The following is a 17026-nucleotide window of genomic DNA, read 5'->3' on the forward strand; positions in this document are numbered from 1 at the left end:
GCTCTTTCACTCTATGTGATGATGTCATCCACTCTAGGGTGAGAAATTCTGAGCATTTTTGAGAAACTTTATGGGCTTCAGATGGCCATAGCTCGAAAACCATAAGAGATATCAAAAAATGTGCTGAGGTTCATTTTGAGCCAACAAAATTATCTACATTTTAAAGTTTGAATGAAGTCTATAGGAGAAAGTATGGCGAAGCAGCGGACAATTGAAAAAGGCTGAAATTTGAGGAAATTTCCCATTCATTTCTTTTCAGTTTTTTGCGAATAACTTTGCGAATTATTGACGAAAGAGCTATAAAAGTCGTAGCACACCATTCCTGATCGAGCCGCACGTTTTGATATATAGTTTGCAAGGGTTTTCTCAAAGCTGTTGGACTAGTTACGTGCCGAAAGTCTGGCGCGTAACTCGCCTTCTATAGCTCTTTGAGCTATAGAGGCGAGTGGCTCTTGCATTGCCTCGTGCCACTAATTAACCTCTAAGCTGGCAGAACCTAAAACAGTTAAACTTTAATGAGCTATAAGAGGTTGAGGGGGTCCTCGGTCAGAGTAAGACACAGAGTCTGCTGTTGAAATTGTTTGCAGGAGTGTTGTAGCTTTTCTCATTGGTCTCATATGGCGGGGTGATGTCCCAGGCAAAGGCAGTGATTGTGTCTGAGCAGCTTGGGTCTGAGGGAATGACTCCATCTGAGGTTGCGTCTCTCCACTCAGTTTCAGATCTTAGATTAGGCTCTTTGTCAGGCTCTAAATAAAAGAGAAAATTTAGTTTCAATGAACTGTTGTACCCACAATTGTATAATTTAATTGTGTCATCTTCTACTCCTCCATGTCACAAACATTGTTCTTTCTCAACCATTTAACCTACAGTCATAACAAGTGGTGGGCATATGATACAGAGACTCTATGCTTGTTTCATGCTAGTAAAGTTCAGTCTTTCAAAATGTTGTGTTGAAGCTTGTGTTAAAAGAAGAATACCACATGGTCAATGAAGTTCAAAGCTCAAACGTCACTGCTGCTTCAGCTTTTTATTCAGCTTGATAGTTTTGAAAGTTTTGCGGTTAAATGGTATGCTCAAATGATCCTCACAGTGGTAGAATAACAACAGAGGAGAATAATTTTGAAGAACAGTGATGTATACAAGACAGACGCCCATGAGAGCCCATGGTAAACTGTTGGAAACAATAGTGAGTAAACAAATCTGGTATTACATAAAAAATAATGGCCTACTCATGATTCATCAACATGCATATAGAAGTGGACATTCTAGTGCTAACAGAGATCTGTTTAGAAGTAGTTGTTTTTTTCTGAGAGGGAATGCATGAATGGGTTTGAGTTATTAAACTTTTAGGTATCTGTTTAGATAATCATTTGTCATGGGCTCCCCATACAAGCTATGAGTATGTTTCAGTGGTTAGCTGCTTATTTGCCAATGGAAGCACTAAAATAGTTACCCCAAACCTTAATTAGCAGTAAGGTCAGTTGTTGCTCAGCCATTTGGGGCAATATAGCTATTGATAAGATAGGAAGGCTCCAATCCTAATTGGCGTGTCAAGGGTGGAATAAACTACCTGACACCACTAGAGAATGGCTATGAATAGTTTTTAAAAAATATGACAAATTAATCTATGTCAGACAATAGAAATATTGTAGTTAATGATGATTCCATTGTATATAATGTAGGTTTCCTACTGTATACAGGACTTGAATTGTTGTACTTTGTTGTTTTAATGTCTTAATGTTATGTTGTGTGCTGCACTATGTATACGGCTATTGTGGGTTTTAAGTTTGTTGTTTGTTTGAGGACTCCTGAAAGAAAAAAAAATCTAATTTGTTGACTTCATTTCATTAAAAACGGTGTCTTGCAACATGACTTTCTATGATTTTCTTTTGCTTTCTTTACACTTGATCAAATAGCCATCCACAATCCAACCTAACCATCTAAGTAGTCCACTTTTTAACACCTCTGTAATCCATCATCACTGAATTTACCACCTCATTTTACTCTTCTGCACTCTATCCAGCTGCTTTTCTATACACCTAACCAACTAGTCTGCTTGTTACTTCATCCATGCTGTAAATCAATGTATTCAATTGTGGTTAGCCTGTAAGCTAAGATGTAGGTTTCTGGTTAATCTTTTTTTAATCTACTAAGCACTTTTCTTAAGCATGTATTATAATTAGATACAGTCTCTTATATAGTCTCTTAACCACTACTTACATTCTTATTATTTTATAATTACCTAATTTACTGTATTCTTTACCTTTTTTGCTCTGGCCATGAAGGTCCTTTCTGTAAAGACACTTCCCTCCATCTTCTCTTCCCATGATGCTATCTTCTGACACCAACAGGTTCCCCAACAGGAAGTAAGTAGTCATCTGGCCTTTACCCTTCACCTCAATATGGCCACGCTTTTGTATGTTGAATCCTCCATCCTTCAACTCACTGAAGAGAGGATGGAGATGGATGGGTTTGGGTAGGGGCACACAGAAGGACACAGAAGTGTAAATAAAGTTCTGGGGATAACAATTACAACTGCTACCATATGTCAACTCTGCTCACAGGAACATATTTTCAATCTTTATGCACATGCACACGCATACATAATATTACAGTATAATAAATACTATGCCCAGTGATTGTAGATATTTAAACCTGCAACAAGCTCAACTGTTGCTGGCTCAAAACTGAGAAGAAGAAAAATGTGCATACAGACTTAACATGTATGAGCTGATTACCACTTTGTGGTTTTAATTTAATTAATTTAATCATGTTTCAGATACTGTATATGTCCATCCTGTCTGTCCACAGAATCAGCAACTGTCAGTACTTTCTCTCCACACCACATTTATTTGACACTCATCAGCCTCACATGTGACTGAATGGAAATAAGGATAAATGACATAAAAAGTGTGTCTTGCTGACAGACTCTCTTACTCTCTCAGTTTTTCAGTGTATCCATAGTAAAAGTTAAATTCAGACCAGACCCATTTCCAGTTCAAGCAGGGATTGAGGAACGAGGAATTTAAAATAAGAGACATATCCCAGGACCCCAAGATAATATCATTGGTCATCACAGCCAGCTATGTTTAGCAGCTCCTCTAAACTTTTAGTTGAGAGAAACAGTGCATCGACAAGCACTTGAAGTAGTATTTCCACCCCCCACCCCTTACTAGAAAGGCTGCAACTTTGGAAGATCACTTCATTTGACACTCGGACTGCTGATGCCTCATATAATCTTCAGAAAATCTTTGGAATATATTTTTACACAGAATGAGAACTGTGGACATAAGAAGGTTTGGAAGACATGGCATTGTATACTTAGTCTAGTACAGTCACAAAGCAATTTGCAGCTACAAATTTGTTTTCATTACGTGGTGAAACACCCAAATCTTTCTGCAAAATAACACTGAAAAGATATTGGATAGAGAGATTCTTAAATTCAATAAATAAACAAAAAAATCAAGGACTGTTTCTGGCTGCTGAAGAAAAGACAGCTTGAAGATGGTCTGCTGCTGACAATCTTGACAGAGACGTGACAAAGTAGTGGCAGCGGACCAACCTTAATCAGTTCCACACAGAGAATTTTACAGATTAAATTTGGGGAGAAAAGAGCAGCGGTCTTCATTTGATTGCTGTTCATAATTAGCAGATACCTGAGTCTGGATATGGTAATCAGTAGCAGCAGAAAAAAGTGACATCAGTGCTTTCCAAGAGTCCCTGACTCTGTTTTAGGACACCACAGTTGGCTAGGGCTGAGACTAATGCATGCACACATACCTGTATGTGGAAGTGCTGAGGTGAATGTGGTCAGGTACTCCATGACTCTCCATCCTGGAGGCTGTGTTAACAGTGTCTCCAAACAGGCAATAACGTGGCATCTTCTCCCCCACCACCCCAGCTAACGCTGGACCAGTATGGAGACCCACACGAATCTGAAGCATACATAGACATCACACTACTACTATATATGGTTAAAAGTCTATTATCAGAGCTGTCACTGATACTGTGATTGGATCTCTGTCCACCCCTGACCCCTTCCTCTCTTGCCTTCTCTCTCTAACCCAACCAGTTGAGCCAGATGGCTGCCCACCCAGATCCTGGTTCTGCTTGAGGTTTCTGCCTGTTGAAAGGAAGTTTGTCCTCACCACTTGCCAAGTACTTGGGCATGAGGGAATTTTTGGGTCTCTGTAGATGAAGAGTTTGGTCTGTACCAGCTCTATATGTCTTTTGTATAGTGTCCTGATAAAAATGTGTTTGTTTGTGATTTGGCACCATTTAAATGAAAATTAATTTAACTTAAGTGAAAATGTCAGCACATACATGCTGGCCGGAGTATACAAACCCAATAGTGGTCTACTTTGTGACATAAACCAGGATTGTGACACCCCGATTATGTAAAGAGACGTTACTGTTGAATTCAGTACATCACAAATAAATTTCAGTTTTAAACTAAACTAAAAGAAAATTGTAGCAAAACTAGTGTATAATGACGTACCCTCAAAGTATGACATTTCAGAGGAATGTCATACCATAATTTTGTACATCTTAAAGAATGGTAATTGACATACTTGTTTTCATCTTTCAGATTTCTGATTTTCTGGTTCAGTCAACAATATCAGTAACTGCTGACAACAGAATTTGAAAATGCCACAGGAACAACATACAGTGCAATCTCTTATTAATTGATAGAAAACTCACTTTTTATTCCCATCCTTCCTCACTACTCAGCTATTACCATCTAACACATCCTCATACCTAAACCTAAACAACTGCCAATGATTCCAAAACAACACATATGACTGTTGAAGAGTGTCAGTGACAGACCTACATCCTCACATTGTTAACAGTGTGAAACAGTCACAGTTTGCCAGTTTAGGAACAGGTTTAGGCACCAAAGCTACTTGGTTTGTGGAGATCTGCAGTCTCTCTTCTTTTCCCTTTTATGCTCCTGTGTTTCCCTTCCTTTTGTCTCTTGTCTGTCTCTCCCCTGTCTGTCTAGTGGAGTGACATCACTCCAGGGTGTGGTCGACAGGCTGGCATTCAATCCAGAACACTTGACCACACAGTATATCAACCCCGGAGATCCAATCAGTATTTGTCAAATTGTCTGCCTACCAATGTGGTAACAACTAGACCTCTCGTGTGCTGAGTATAGCTGTCCCTTGTGCTTGTCTGTGTGCTCATTACCTGACCTGTATCTGTGTTTCTGTGCTCGGGTGAATCCAGTCACCTACCCTCATATGTGCCCTGCCTGTCTTCTCTCCCTGTGAGACCACATGTGGATATTCAACCAAACCTCTACCTCTGGGCTCCTTTGAACTCTGGCCTTTTTGTCAGTACTCTGACTAGTTTGATCTGGAACTCTCATTTATTACTCACACTCCTCTCTCCTGCCTACTCAGTCTGAACTTGGTGTTAGAGTCCTATTAAAACCTTGTGCTTAACATAACACGGTTAGGTTTGGGCAACAAAACTACTTGGTTAGGTTTAGAAAAGGTCATGGTTTTAGTTAAATAAATATGATCCTGTTACTGAAATGCTTGCGGTTTGCTTTTGCTTAACTAGCCAAAACTACTTGGTTAGGTTTAGGAAAAGATTGGGGGTTAAAATAAGTATAATGTAGAACAAGTCTATGTTGACTTGTGGTTTCACATGGGACACAAACAGTGGTCTTTGTTTTACTGACCCATCCATCTATCCCACCTATCTCTGTACACAGAATTTCTTGCTCTATACGACATCACCTCACTTCCTCCTTTGCACCTGTCATAATTATTATGGCCTGTAGAAGTAAATGGGTCGTAATAAACCGGCTGGCTCAGTTGATCTATATTGCTTTTTTCCTGGTAAGGACAGGCTGTGCCATTCTTTTTGGAAGTTCAATTTAGGAATTTTAACATGTGTAAGTTATGATATTGTGGAAACAAATTCCAAGACCTAATCAGAGACTCAGAGGCACTTGGCAGTCTCTGTTGGCACATTTCCCTCAGCCAAAATTGCAGATATACAGAGTGCGGTCTGTACTTAAAGCTTTCAACCAGGGAGATTAGTCAAAAAGTTGTTTTCAGCATGGTTTTCAGTTACTGTTGTGAAAATATTTCTATCGGCACTGACGAGAAGGTACCACATCTTCTATTTCAGTCATGATATATATGAACATATCAAATTCTTACCTGTATTGGTTTGCCTGTCACAGGGTTGATGACCTCTCTGGCTGCTATCTTCATACCCAAAGCAAAGTTTGCCACTCTGACAGCATGGCTTTCTGTAGGGACTGGAACGCCACCCACCACCATGTATGCATCACCAATAGTCTCAACCTTTAGGAAACCAATAAATCCTAATAAACCTCCATCTTTGTTTGAACATAGATAGCCTCTTAACCTCATCTATGAATATTTATTTCAAGCAGCATAATATCCATCTAAACCTCATTGGAGATGACAAATGTCACAGGTGGGATAATACCTTGTAGATATCATGTATATTGGTGAGTCGGTCAAACTTGGAGTACATGGAGTTGAGCATGTGAACAATATGGATAGGCTCACAGGCAGCGCAGATGTTTGTGAAGGTTACCACATCGCTGAACAAAATAGTGCACACCTCAAACTCCCCTGAAAAAGACAGATGCTGTGACAGAGCAACAGAACAATATGTGAGATAGACATCTGGGTTGATAGACAGACTGACCTGCTTTTACACTCTTCCCATCTTTAAGCTGATTGGCTATGTGGCGAGGCAGCATGGCATACAGCAGAGTTTCTGTCTTCTCTTTTTCAGCCTCTAGGTGCTTTGACAGGATTCTCAGTTCCTCCTACAATCAGACAGACCAGACAAATTATATTTCCCTTGGCATAACTATATAACTTCTGTATAAATCTCACCTTTGTAATTTAATTTTATTTAAATAAATTAATTTTATAAAAACTCTCAAATTTCATTTCCAATCCATGTCCTATAAACAGTTGTTAATGTAGGAATTCATGATTCCAAGCATTTACTAAGAACTTACTACTCATTAATTGAGTATTTTGCGTGAGCTCATCTAAAGTGAGCACTATCTTTGCCTTGTAAAGCATGTACAAATGAGATTTAGAGGCTGGCAATACCTCAAGGTTCACAAAAGTTTCAGTTCTCTTATCAGATGAAGGAGGGACACCACACAAAAGGATATAGAACATATTGCACTTATATTTATTGCAACTTCCCAACATGCTGTAAATGTACAACTGTTCTCTTGATGTAAAAATAAAACAAAAAAACACGGCTGAATAAAACCTTGCCGATACAAATAATGAAAAATAAAGTCTCATAAAATAATCTTTCTGTATCAAAAAATAAAGCCAGAAAATATTTCAGTATCAAACATTTGACACTATTATGAAAATCAAATTAGTTAGCTATTTTATCATTCTAGTTATTTTTGTCCTACTACAAATCTAGAATCTAGAATTATATCTGACTTCATTTTCAGGGGAAGCAGCTTTCCAGAAACCTTAAAGGCTTTAACTGTGTCCACTATTCTTGGATCCTCCTGAATTAAGGTGGCACACTGTGTGGCAAACTCACTGAGTTTCACCTGGCTGTTGTAGCTTTTAAGGAGTTCCTTATATTTGCTGGGTGCAGCACTTAACAGCTCTGCAATTGGAGCAGTAACAACAACTGTGTTCCGGTCCACCCCAACACGCTTGAAAGCAGCAGACATCGTCCTTCCTCGACTGAACAGCCTGTGAATTTTTCTTATACCGGGACACAGCCTGATTCGGATTTTGGACTGCAATTCAGAGGGTAAAGAATTAGTGCCTGCAATTGCCTGTGCCTGCCTCACAATTTTACACAGAGCAAAATTAGCCTTGCATGGTTCAAAATTACAGCTCAGAATGTCACATAATTTAAGAATAACTAGCCAGGAGAGGAACATTTGCACAGCAGAGCAAAGCAGGACCAATCAAAAGCACAGTGAGTAGAAAGGGGAGAAAAAACAGTGTATTTTACCTCGTTTACATGTCTTTGATTCCATTTTCTTTGACTTCTCTGACTTTATATTTTTCCCATTCTTCCTCCTTTTCTTTTCTTATTATCATCTGATGACGATGCAGTAGAGGAGGTGACAGACATACCATCAGATGACTCCTCATTTGAGCTGTCACAAGAGGAGGATGAAGACAGGCAGATTGACTGGGTAGAATCAGTATTCTCTTTTTGAAGAGCTGTTAAAATAGATTCAAATACAAACATTAGGCTAATATGACAAAAAGAGACAGAGAGCATAATCTAGAGTGCAGAGATACAGCAAACTAATATAATAAAACACAACTGCACAAGAATTTCTTTCAATATTGTGTGTAGTGAGATTTACGTGATGCCAGCTGTTCTTTTAGGTAGTCTCTCTCTTTAATAAGCTCATCAATCTTCTCCTTTTCAACTCTAAATTCAGTTTACACATCTCCAACTTGTGGGATTTCCTTCGGTCCACCAGCTGTGCAGTAGGGGCCACGGACACACCTAAACGAAAGAAACTGTTCATCATGAAATGCAGGTAGAACGGTAAGCCAGCTAAGTATATTTTCAGACACTAGTGGTTTTGGCATGCTTTCACATTCAAGCTATTTTAAACAGTGGTTGTCATGTGCATGTACATTCACAGCTAATGTTGTGAATGTATTAATTTCTATTCAGTATTAAGATACAATAGGCTATGTCAGTGTATACATGTCTTATGTATTTTAATCTTACATATATATATTTTGTACAAAGCACATAGTGCATGTTATTTATTTTGTATAAAACACTTTGCAATTTATCATTATCACTTTGTATAGTTTTTTTTTACTCGTAAATTTGTCATTAAGAGTCAGGTACTCACCGCCCCTTTTTTTTTTTTTGTAACGAGGAATCCAAAAAGCTACTACTTCCCCTGTAATAACGCTGTTACGATGTCTGACAATGAAATATGCCATTAACAACACTTGACTCACTGGAGTGGCTCACTCCTAAGCAGGCTCTCTCGCTAATGGAAGTTTTTTTTTCTTAGGGGAGGATGGGTAAAGCTTACCATTAGTCCAGCCTTCAACTGCTAACAATTTAACATTAGCTTAGCTATCATCCATAATGTGCGCCAGCAAACAAAGATATACACTCACCACCAGTACCGCTGACAGCCACCGACTCTGATATATCCGTCCCGACACCGGCATTGTTTTTGGCCGTCGTCGGGACGGATATTAGCTGTGAATGTACATTCACATGCCTGACTGGTCGACCTCGGTCAGAGTTCTCCATCTCCATCAAAGCCCTCCGTTGTCGGGACCGCGAATGGAGCATTTACGTAAACATAAACTGTTGGCGCCTCCCAACGTCATCACGTTGATGACGTATTGCAAGCGGGAATGCAAACACGGCGTACGCGCCCCAAGCCCAGGTAAGATCAAAATATATGACGTCTTTAATGAACAACCACGGATACATTTTTGTTTTGCTTTGTTGTTAATGCATAAAGCAATGAACGCATTCACGCAACTGAAGAGGCTTTTTGATGAAGAAACCTCCAAAAGAAACGCCCTAGTAATTGAGTGGTAGAGAATATATTATTGAATGAAGGCTTTTCCTAAATAACAGTATTTTATGTAACTACTTTTTACATAGGACCTGTCGCCAAGCAGTACATAAGGGAAAGGAAAAACAAAGAACTGTCAGGCACCTTCAGTCATTCAAAGGTCTCCCTCAGTAACTGGATGCAGTTCATGTACAGGTGGGCAAGTAATAACAATAATATAACCTACAGTCAAGAATATAAATCAGGTGTTCTCTCTTTAACTGCGGAAAACATTTAATATACAAAATAATGCATAGCATGATTTGTCAATGAATTTAGAGAAATGGAAATATGACCCTTTTTTCATTTGCCTTTGAAGATTTTGTCAGGGTCTATGATTACGACAGATTGACATGATGGATGACACAATTGCAGCCAGTTCAACTACTCTGACTAAAATGGCAAAAAAAATAAGGGAAGTCTGTGTCACAGCAGTTGAAAGGATGAGAAGGCGTACAGGCCAGCAGATTGGTGGAAGAAGGGAGTTTGTTGTGATCGATGAGAGCCTTTTTCAGCACAAAAGAAAGGTATATTTTAGTCATTGTGACTTTAATTAAGTGTCAAATACAGTCAAGCAAGTTATTGTTAAAAGAATGTACCTGTTCATGTCTGTGTTTGTTCTTTTTGTTTCTGTATGGGAGAGGAAGAATGGCTGGCGGGTGGAAAAGAAAGAAGTGGGTCTTTGGGATGTTGGGTGTAAGCCACCATCGAGGACGAAGAAAGCCTGTTCTACATCTTGTGGAGAAAAGATCTCGCAAACATCTAGTTCCCTTGATAGCTCATCATGTGAGGCTTGGATCAACAGTTATCAGTGATGAGTGGCGTGCCTATCGCATACTTTCTACACTAGGATACCGCCATCACACTGTCAACCACAGCAGGTGGTATGTAGATCCCCAAACTGGTGCCCATACCAGAGGGCCTGGAGATCCTACAAGGAGCAGATCTGGAGGCTTAGGGGAAATCGCACTGACAGTTTGCTCTCTCACCACCTTTCAGTGATTGAGTGGAATGAATGGTTAGCAAAGAAACACTGTGAAGGGGCATTTGGCAGACTGATTCATGACATTTCTAAAAAATACAAGTAGTCATATGAAGTCACTGTGACCATTGTGAGCAAGAATTTGTCTTTCTGTGAGAAATGGCTCAGACAATTACAACAAATCAATGCACTTTGTATTCGTAGTGTTGTAAAATTCCTTTTCCTGTATTATTGTATTTGCTGAGTAGATTCATTTTATCTGACTCAAAAAATATTTTCAGTAGAATTTTCTTTGAGATATGACTAAGATTTACATTTGTACATTTCTGGCTTTATTTTCCATTGTTTGTATTGGCAAGGTTTTATTCAGCCGTGTTAGACATTGTTGGCTTTTTTTTACATCAACAGAACAGTTGTACGTACAACATGTTGGGAAGTTGCAATAATATAAGTGTAATTTGTTCTATATCCTTTTATGTGGTGTCCCTCCTTCATCTGTTAAGAGAACTGAAACTTTTGTGAACCTTGAGGTATTGCCAGCCTCTAAATCTCATTTGTACATGCTTTACAAGGCAAAGATAGTGCTCACTTTAGATGAGCTCACGCAAAATGCTCAATTAACGAGTAGTAAGTTCTTAGTAAATGCTTGAAATCATGAATTCCTACATTAACAACTGTTTATAGGACATGGATTGGAAATGAAATTTGCACGTTTTTATAAAGCATCTACTAACACGCTCACTAACCATCAGTACAGGTCTGAGTAGTGAATGTGTAAGAGCTTGTACAAATGTACATCTACACAGTTTGTTCATCATTTACGTACACCTTCTAAATGATCTAATAAAACACTGGCAAAACATAAATTACTGGTTTGCAACTGATGTAATACTTTATTTAGAAATGCAGAATGCACCAGTTCTAAAGTATGAAAATGAAAAAATTTTATCATGTTATGGATGAGCCTTTTAATGAAGAGTAAATCATTTATAACTGTGATTATAATAACATATAATAATAATAATATAACTACATACTACTGAGGAGTCATGCCTTATAAATGATGAATTCAGTATTTACTGATGCTTCAGTAATGCTTCATAGTGTGTACTCATTATAAAGTGTTACCTAAAAGCTGTCTATACGATCACATCTTTCTGTTATTGAAGTTTAAGATGAAATTTTGAAGACCTATTCAATGCCAAAAACTTGTTTTGTAGTGCCTAATTTGAATGAACCTCCCACCTGTTTCTTCCTTTCCTCCCACCTGTGCACTGTGCACTGGACAAAACACATGTCAAGGTCAGGAAATTACCAAACTGTCCAAGTGCTTCTTGTGTTGGCAACATGAGAAAAACGTGCTTTATTTCACTCTGTTTTCAGTTTGCATACAGAGTGCCAGTCATATTTAAAATTTCATCTCATTTTATTTTATCTCTATATGTATGTATCTCTGTATACTGTGCATTAAACCCTTTTCTGTACATACAATCCTAAAATTTGGAAAGAGGCCTATTCTAGATATTATTATGTTTGAATTGTCCTGGTCGTGGAACACTGGACCAGTTCTACACCTTCCGCAGGGTGCTCAAGGGTTCGTGGGAGTTTGCCCAACCAGTTCACATGTGTTTTGTGAACTTGGAGAAGGTATTCTACCATGTCCCTCGTGGCATTCTGTGGGAGGTGCTTTGGGAGTACGGAGTCCGGGGCCGTCTGGCCTCTGTATGACCAGAGCAGGAGCTTGGTTCGCATTGCCGGCAGTAAGTCAGACCTGTTTCCAGTGCATGTTGGACTACGGCAGGGCTGCCCTTTGTCACCGGTTCTGTCCATTATTTTCATGGACAGAATTTCTAGGCACAGGCAAGGGCCGCAGGGAGTCTGGTTTGGGGACCACAGGATCTCATCTCTGCTTTTTGCGGATGATGTTGTCCTGTTTGCTTCTTCGAACCAGGACCTCCAGCATGTGTTGGGGCGGTTTACAGCCAAGTGTGAAGCGGCTGGGATGAGAATCAGCACCTTCAAATCCGAGGCCATGGTTCTCGACCGGAAAATGGTGGCTTGTCCCCTCTGGGTTGGAGGAGAGCCCCTGCCTCAAGTGGAGGAGTTCAAGTATCTTGGGGTTTTGCTCATGAGTGAGGGAAGGATGAAGTGTGAGATTGACAGGTGGATCGGTGCAGTGGCAGCAGTAATGCAGTCGTTGTACCAGTCCATTGTGGTGAAGAAGGAGCTGAGCCGAAAGGCAAAGCTCTCGATTTACCAGTCAATCTACGTTCCTACTCTCACCTATGGTCATGAACTTTGGGTCATGACCGAAAGACAACAAGATCTCGGATACAAGTGGCTGAAATTAGTTGTTGGTGGGGCACTCCCTTAGAGGGGAGCTCTGTCACTCTGGAGGAGCTCAGAGTAGATTCGCTGCTCCTCCACGTCAAGAGGAGCCAGCTGAGGTGACTCGGGCATCTTTATCGGATGCCTCTTGGTGTTCCGGGCATGCCCCACCAAAAGAGGCCCCGGGTAAGACCCAGGACACGTTGGAGGGCCTGGGAACGCCTTGGGGTACCCCCGGAAGAGCTGGAGTGACTGGGGAGATGAAAGTCTGGGCATCCCTGCTTTGACTGCAGCCCCCGCGACCTGGCCCCGAATAAGTGGAAGAAAATGGATGGATGGATGAATTGTGCTGAGCCACATAATATTGATAACTACAGCCTAAGTTTGAAATATCTGCTCCTATTTTTTCATTAAAGGATTATTTGAATATTAATGCTATTTTGTGTTAATGTCTAATTTTGTACTGAGGTATATGATCAGATGAACCAAATATTACACATTTGTTAGATTAAGCATGATAAGAGGTAAACTGATGTTTAAACTGCAAGACACTCTCAGTGATATGTGAGACTACACAGGACAGGCCATAAAGAGGGAGTCCTAGTGTGGGAACTTATACAAAGGGGACTGTTTAGATGTGAATCCCCAACAGAGGTTGACATTTATGGGTGAGAGTGGAGGAATGCACCCCTCAGTAAGACAATGTGGAGAACATGGCCTTATTTGGGAGTTAGGTAAGACATGGGTGGAGTAGGACAGACCACTATTCTATATATTGTATTGTCTTTAGGATAACAGCAGAGTCTTCTGATCTGACCCTGAAGCTCTCTCAGATGGCCGGCATCTGATCTGATACTGCTTGTTAATAAAGGTCTCTTCAACTCAAGCTTTATCAGCGGAGTTCTTCCTACACCATCATCATCATACCACTGCTTGGCAGGACCTGGCTGATAAACATCAGTACAAAGGTCCAACATCAGTAGTTTTGAAAGTGCTATATATTAAGAAATTAAAAAAAAAAAAAAAGTGTAACCGGGAATTCATGTCAAAAGCAATATTTGAGCAGCGTATAAACATTATTGAAACATTCCACACTCTTTCCACACTGATATTCAGTTTGCACTGTCATCCAGCTATCCTTTCAGCAGCAAGTCCTGAGGAGCTGAAAGGATTGCAGTCGGGCAAATTGTCTTCACTACTTACAGCAGACATTTAAAACAGAACAGCAGGAAGAAATGCTCAATATATTTATTTATTGAGTCACTTATTTTATTCTCTGATAGTATCATGGGCAGTGAAACGAGTAAGCTTACAGCCAATCTTAGTATCCTCATGAATCATTACATATACTGTTAGTAAGTTCAAAATAGCACAGCAGAGGAAAGAAAATAGACTGTCAAAAAATGAGTCCTGTATCTGTACAGAGTAGGTTGTTGTTGTTGTTGACTCACACCATTCTGTCAGCATTTGGCCGTATTACCTCCTGAGGGAGTTCTCACATCTCATCGCGATAACTGTGTACACCCCCAACGCAGCAGCAGCACGCAAGGTCCTACACACCGTGGTCTCACAACTGCAGACAGGCCTTCCCCCCTTTCTAGAGATTTCAACCACACTCCCCTGTGTTCAACTCTCCCCACCTTCACCCAGTATGTCAAATGCCACACCAGAGACACTGGCCTTTCTGTATGCAGACAAAAAGGACGCTTACAGCTCTTCACCCCTGCCCCTACTGGACTGATCTGATCACAACCTGGTTCATCTACAACCTACTTACATAACTTTGGTGATTAAAGAATAGCCAACCATTAGGTGTGTGAAGACATGGTCAGAGAAGTTCAGTATGGCACTAAAGGACTGTTTTGACACCACCGACTGGGAAGTGTTGTGCAGTCCTCACAGGGAGGACATTGACAGTTTAACAGCATGCATCACAGACTAACTTCTGATTGGACAACATTGTGCCTACCAGGAAGGTGCAGTGTTTCCCAAATAACAAACCCTGGGTGTTCCCTGAACTGAAAACCCTGCTGAACGAGAAGAAAAGTGAGTTGAAGAGGGTGCATAGGGAGCTGAAAAGGGAGATCAGGAGAGGCAAGGAGAGTGACAGGAGGAAGCTGGAGGAATGCCTGCAGGAGATTAATGCCACAGAGGTTTGGAGGGGCCTGAAAATCATCTCAGCCCACAGCAGCAACAACGGCAGGGACCTAGAATCTGGAGACCGGGAATGGCCAAATGAGCTGAACCAGTTTTTTTTACAGGTTTCATTCTACCCCTGTTCCTTCCCCCAACCACCAGATGCCCAAAGTGCATCCTTGACACCAGCAGCTCCATCCTCACACCACTTCACCCCCCTCCAACCCACATCGCTGACTACAGACCCAGCCCCCCACCTCACCCAACAGGAGCCACACCCTGCCTCTCCATAACAGCAGATCAGGTGAGGAAGGAGCTCAGGAGGACAAAGGAAAGGAAGGCTACTGGCCTTGATGGCATCAGCTCCAGACTGCTCAGGGACTGTGCAGATCAGCTCTGCAGAGTCGTTCTGCACATCTTTAATATGAGCCTCAGTCTGGAGAGAGTTCCAGCCCTTTGGAAAACATCCTGCATGGTTCCTGTGCCAAAGACTGTGCATCCCAGGGAGCCCAACCACTCCACCTTAACTTCCCACCTGATCCTGATGAAGATTCTGGAGAGGATTATACTTAACCACCTCCGTTACCTGATGAGCCGTGAGCTGAACCCCCTACAGTTCCCATATCGACCAGGGATTGGTGTAGAAGACGCTATCATCTACCTGCTCTATCGCTCTCACCTGGAGAGCACTGGAAGCACAGTGAGGGTCATGTTTTTTGACTTCTCCAGTGCTTTCAACACAATCCAGCCACCACTGCTGAGGGGGAAGATGGAAGGAGCCAGAGTAGACTGTCACCTGACTGCATGGACCATCGAACACCTCACCAACAGGCCACAGTATGTGAGGCTTCGGGACTGTGTGTCGGATGTGGCAGTTTGCGGCACCGGGGCTCTGCAGGGTACAGTGCCCTCTCCTTTCCTCTTCATCATCTACACATCTGACTTCAGACACAACACAACCAGCTGCCACCTCCAGACATTCTCCAATGATACAGCCATCGTTGGATGTGTATCACAGGAGGCTGATTTGGAATACAGGGAAGTTATCGCTAACTTTGTCGACTGGTGTGGACTAAAACCTGCACATAAATGCCGACAAGGGGATGGTGAAAGCAGGAAAGCACCACAGACTACACCGCTGTGCATCCAGGGTCTGGACATTGCGATTGTGGAGGAGTACAAATATGTGGGTGTCCACCTCAACAATCAGCTGGAATGGTCCACTGACACAGCTGTCAGAGTGTTCAACTCCAGGGTTGCTTAATTTAACACTGGTTTTCATATACATTTATCATACACCATGAGCACTCTACATATCAGTACATAATAGCATTCTTCTGTGACATATACATATTTATTTCTGTGCAATAGCATTAATGCTGTAGTCACTTTATACACCATGTGTAATTTGTGTAAAATTTGTTGAAATCCAACAGAAATTTTGTCAGTAGATTTTGTGGGTAATTTGCGGCAATATATATATTTTATTTTATTTTTTGACATATTTTTTCAGTTATATAGTCCTTTGTATAAAATGTACATATACATATAGTCAGCTTTTATTTTGAATTTGTATTTCTCTATTTCTGTTGCTATTTTTTCCCAACTGCCATTACCTGTGGACTGTAATACCCAAATTTCCCCATCTTATCTTATCTTATTCCTTTACTGGACATGACACATAAAACTGTCATGGTATGGCCTAAGTTTTGCTATTTCCTGTTTCATGTTAGCTTTAGGGCATTCAATTGTTCGCAACTGGACCTCGTCAGTTTGTCTTAGAAGACGTTTCGCCTCTCATCCTAGCAGGCTTCATCAGTTCGTACGCAACCAGACTAGATAGGACAGCTCTAGTCCAATGCAATGATGTTAGGTTCAAGTATTTATCCCCTGAGTGAGGCCAACCCCCAAAACCAATAATGGTATCACTCTATTGTGAGGCAAACGATCCCCCCATTAAGGCAGGGTGGGGTGCAACC

The 17026-nt window shown here is 40.9% G+C and overlaps 1 protein-coding gene across 1 annotated transcript in view; it reads right to left on the minus strand.

Moving 5' to 3' along the window:
* Positions 1-546: 546 nt before the first annotated feature.
* Positions 547-17026, minus strand: part of gucy1b2 (guanylate cyclase 1, soluble, beta 2) — a 53880-nt gene continuing 37400 nt past the window's right edge. The window contains exons 12-17 of the mRNA XM_041965814.1: positions 6697-6820; positions 6466-6620; positions 6177-6338; positions 3781-3935; positions 2264-2445; positions 547-734 (exon numbers count right to left, since the gene is read on the minus strand). Coding sequence (XP_041821748.1) covers positions 547-734; positions 2264-2445; positions 3781-3935; positions 6177-6338; positions 6466-6620; positions 6697-6820 — 966 coding nt within the window. The remainder of the gene's footprint in view (positions 735-2263; positions 2446-3780; positions 3936-6176; positions 6339-6465; positions 6621-6696; positions 6821-17026) is intronic.

The sequence above is a fragment of the Chelmon rostratus genome, chromosome 24, assembly GCF_017976325.1.
Source record: "Chelmon rostratus isolate fCheRos1 chromosome 24, fCheRos1.pri, whole genome shotgun sequence".
NCBI lineage: Eukaryota > Metazoa > Chordata > Actinopteri > Chaetodontiformes > Chaetodontidae > Chelmon > Chelmon rostratus.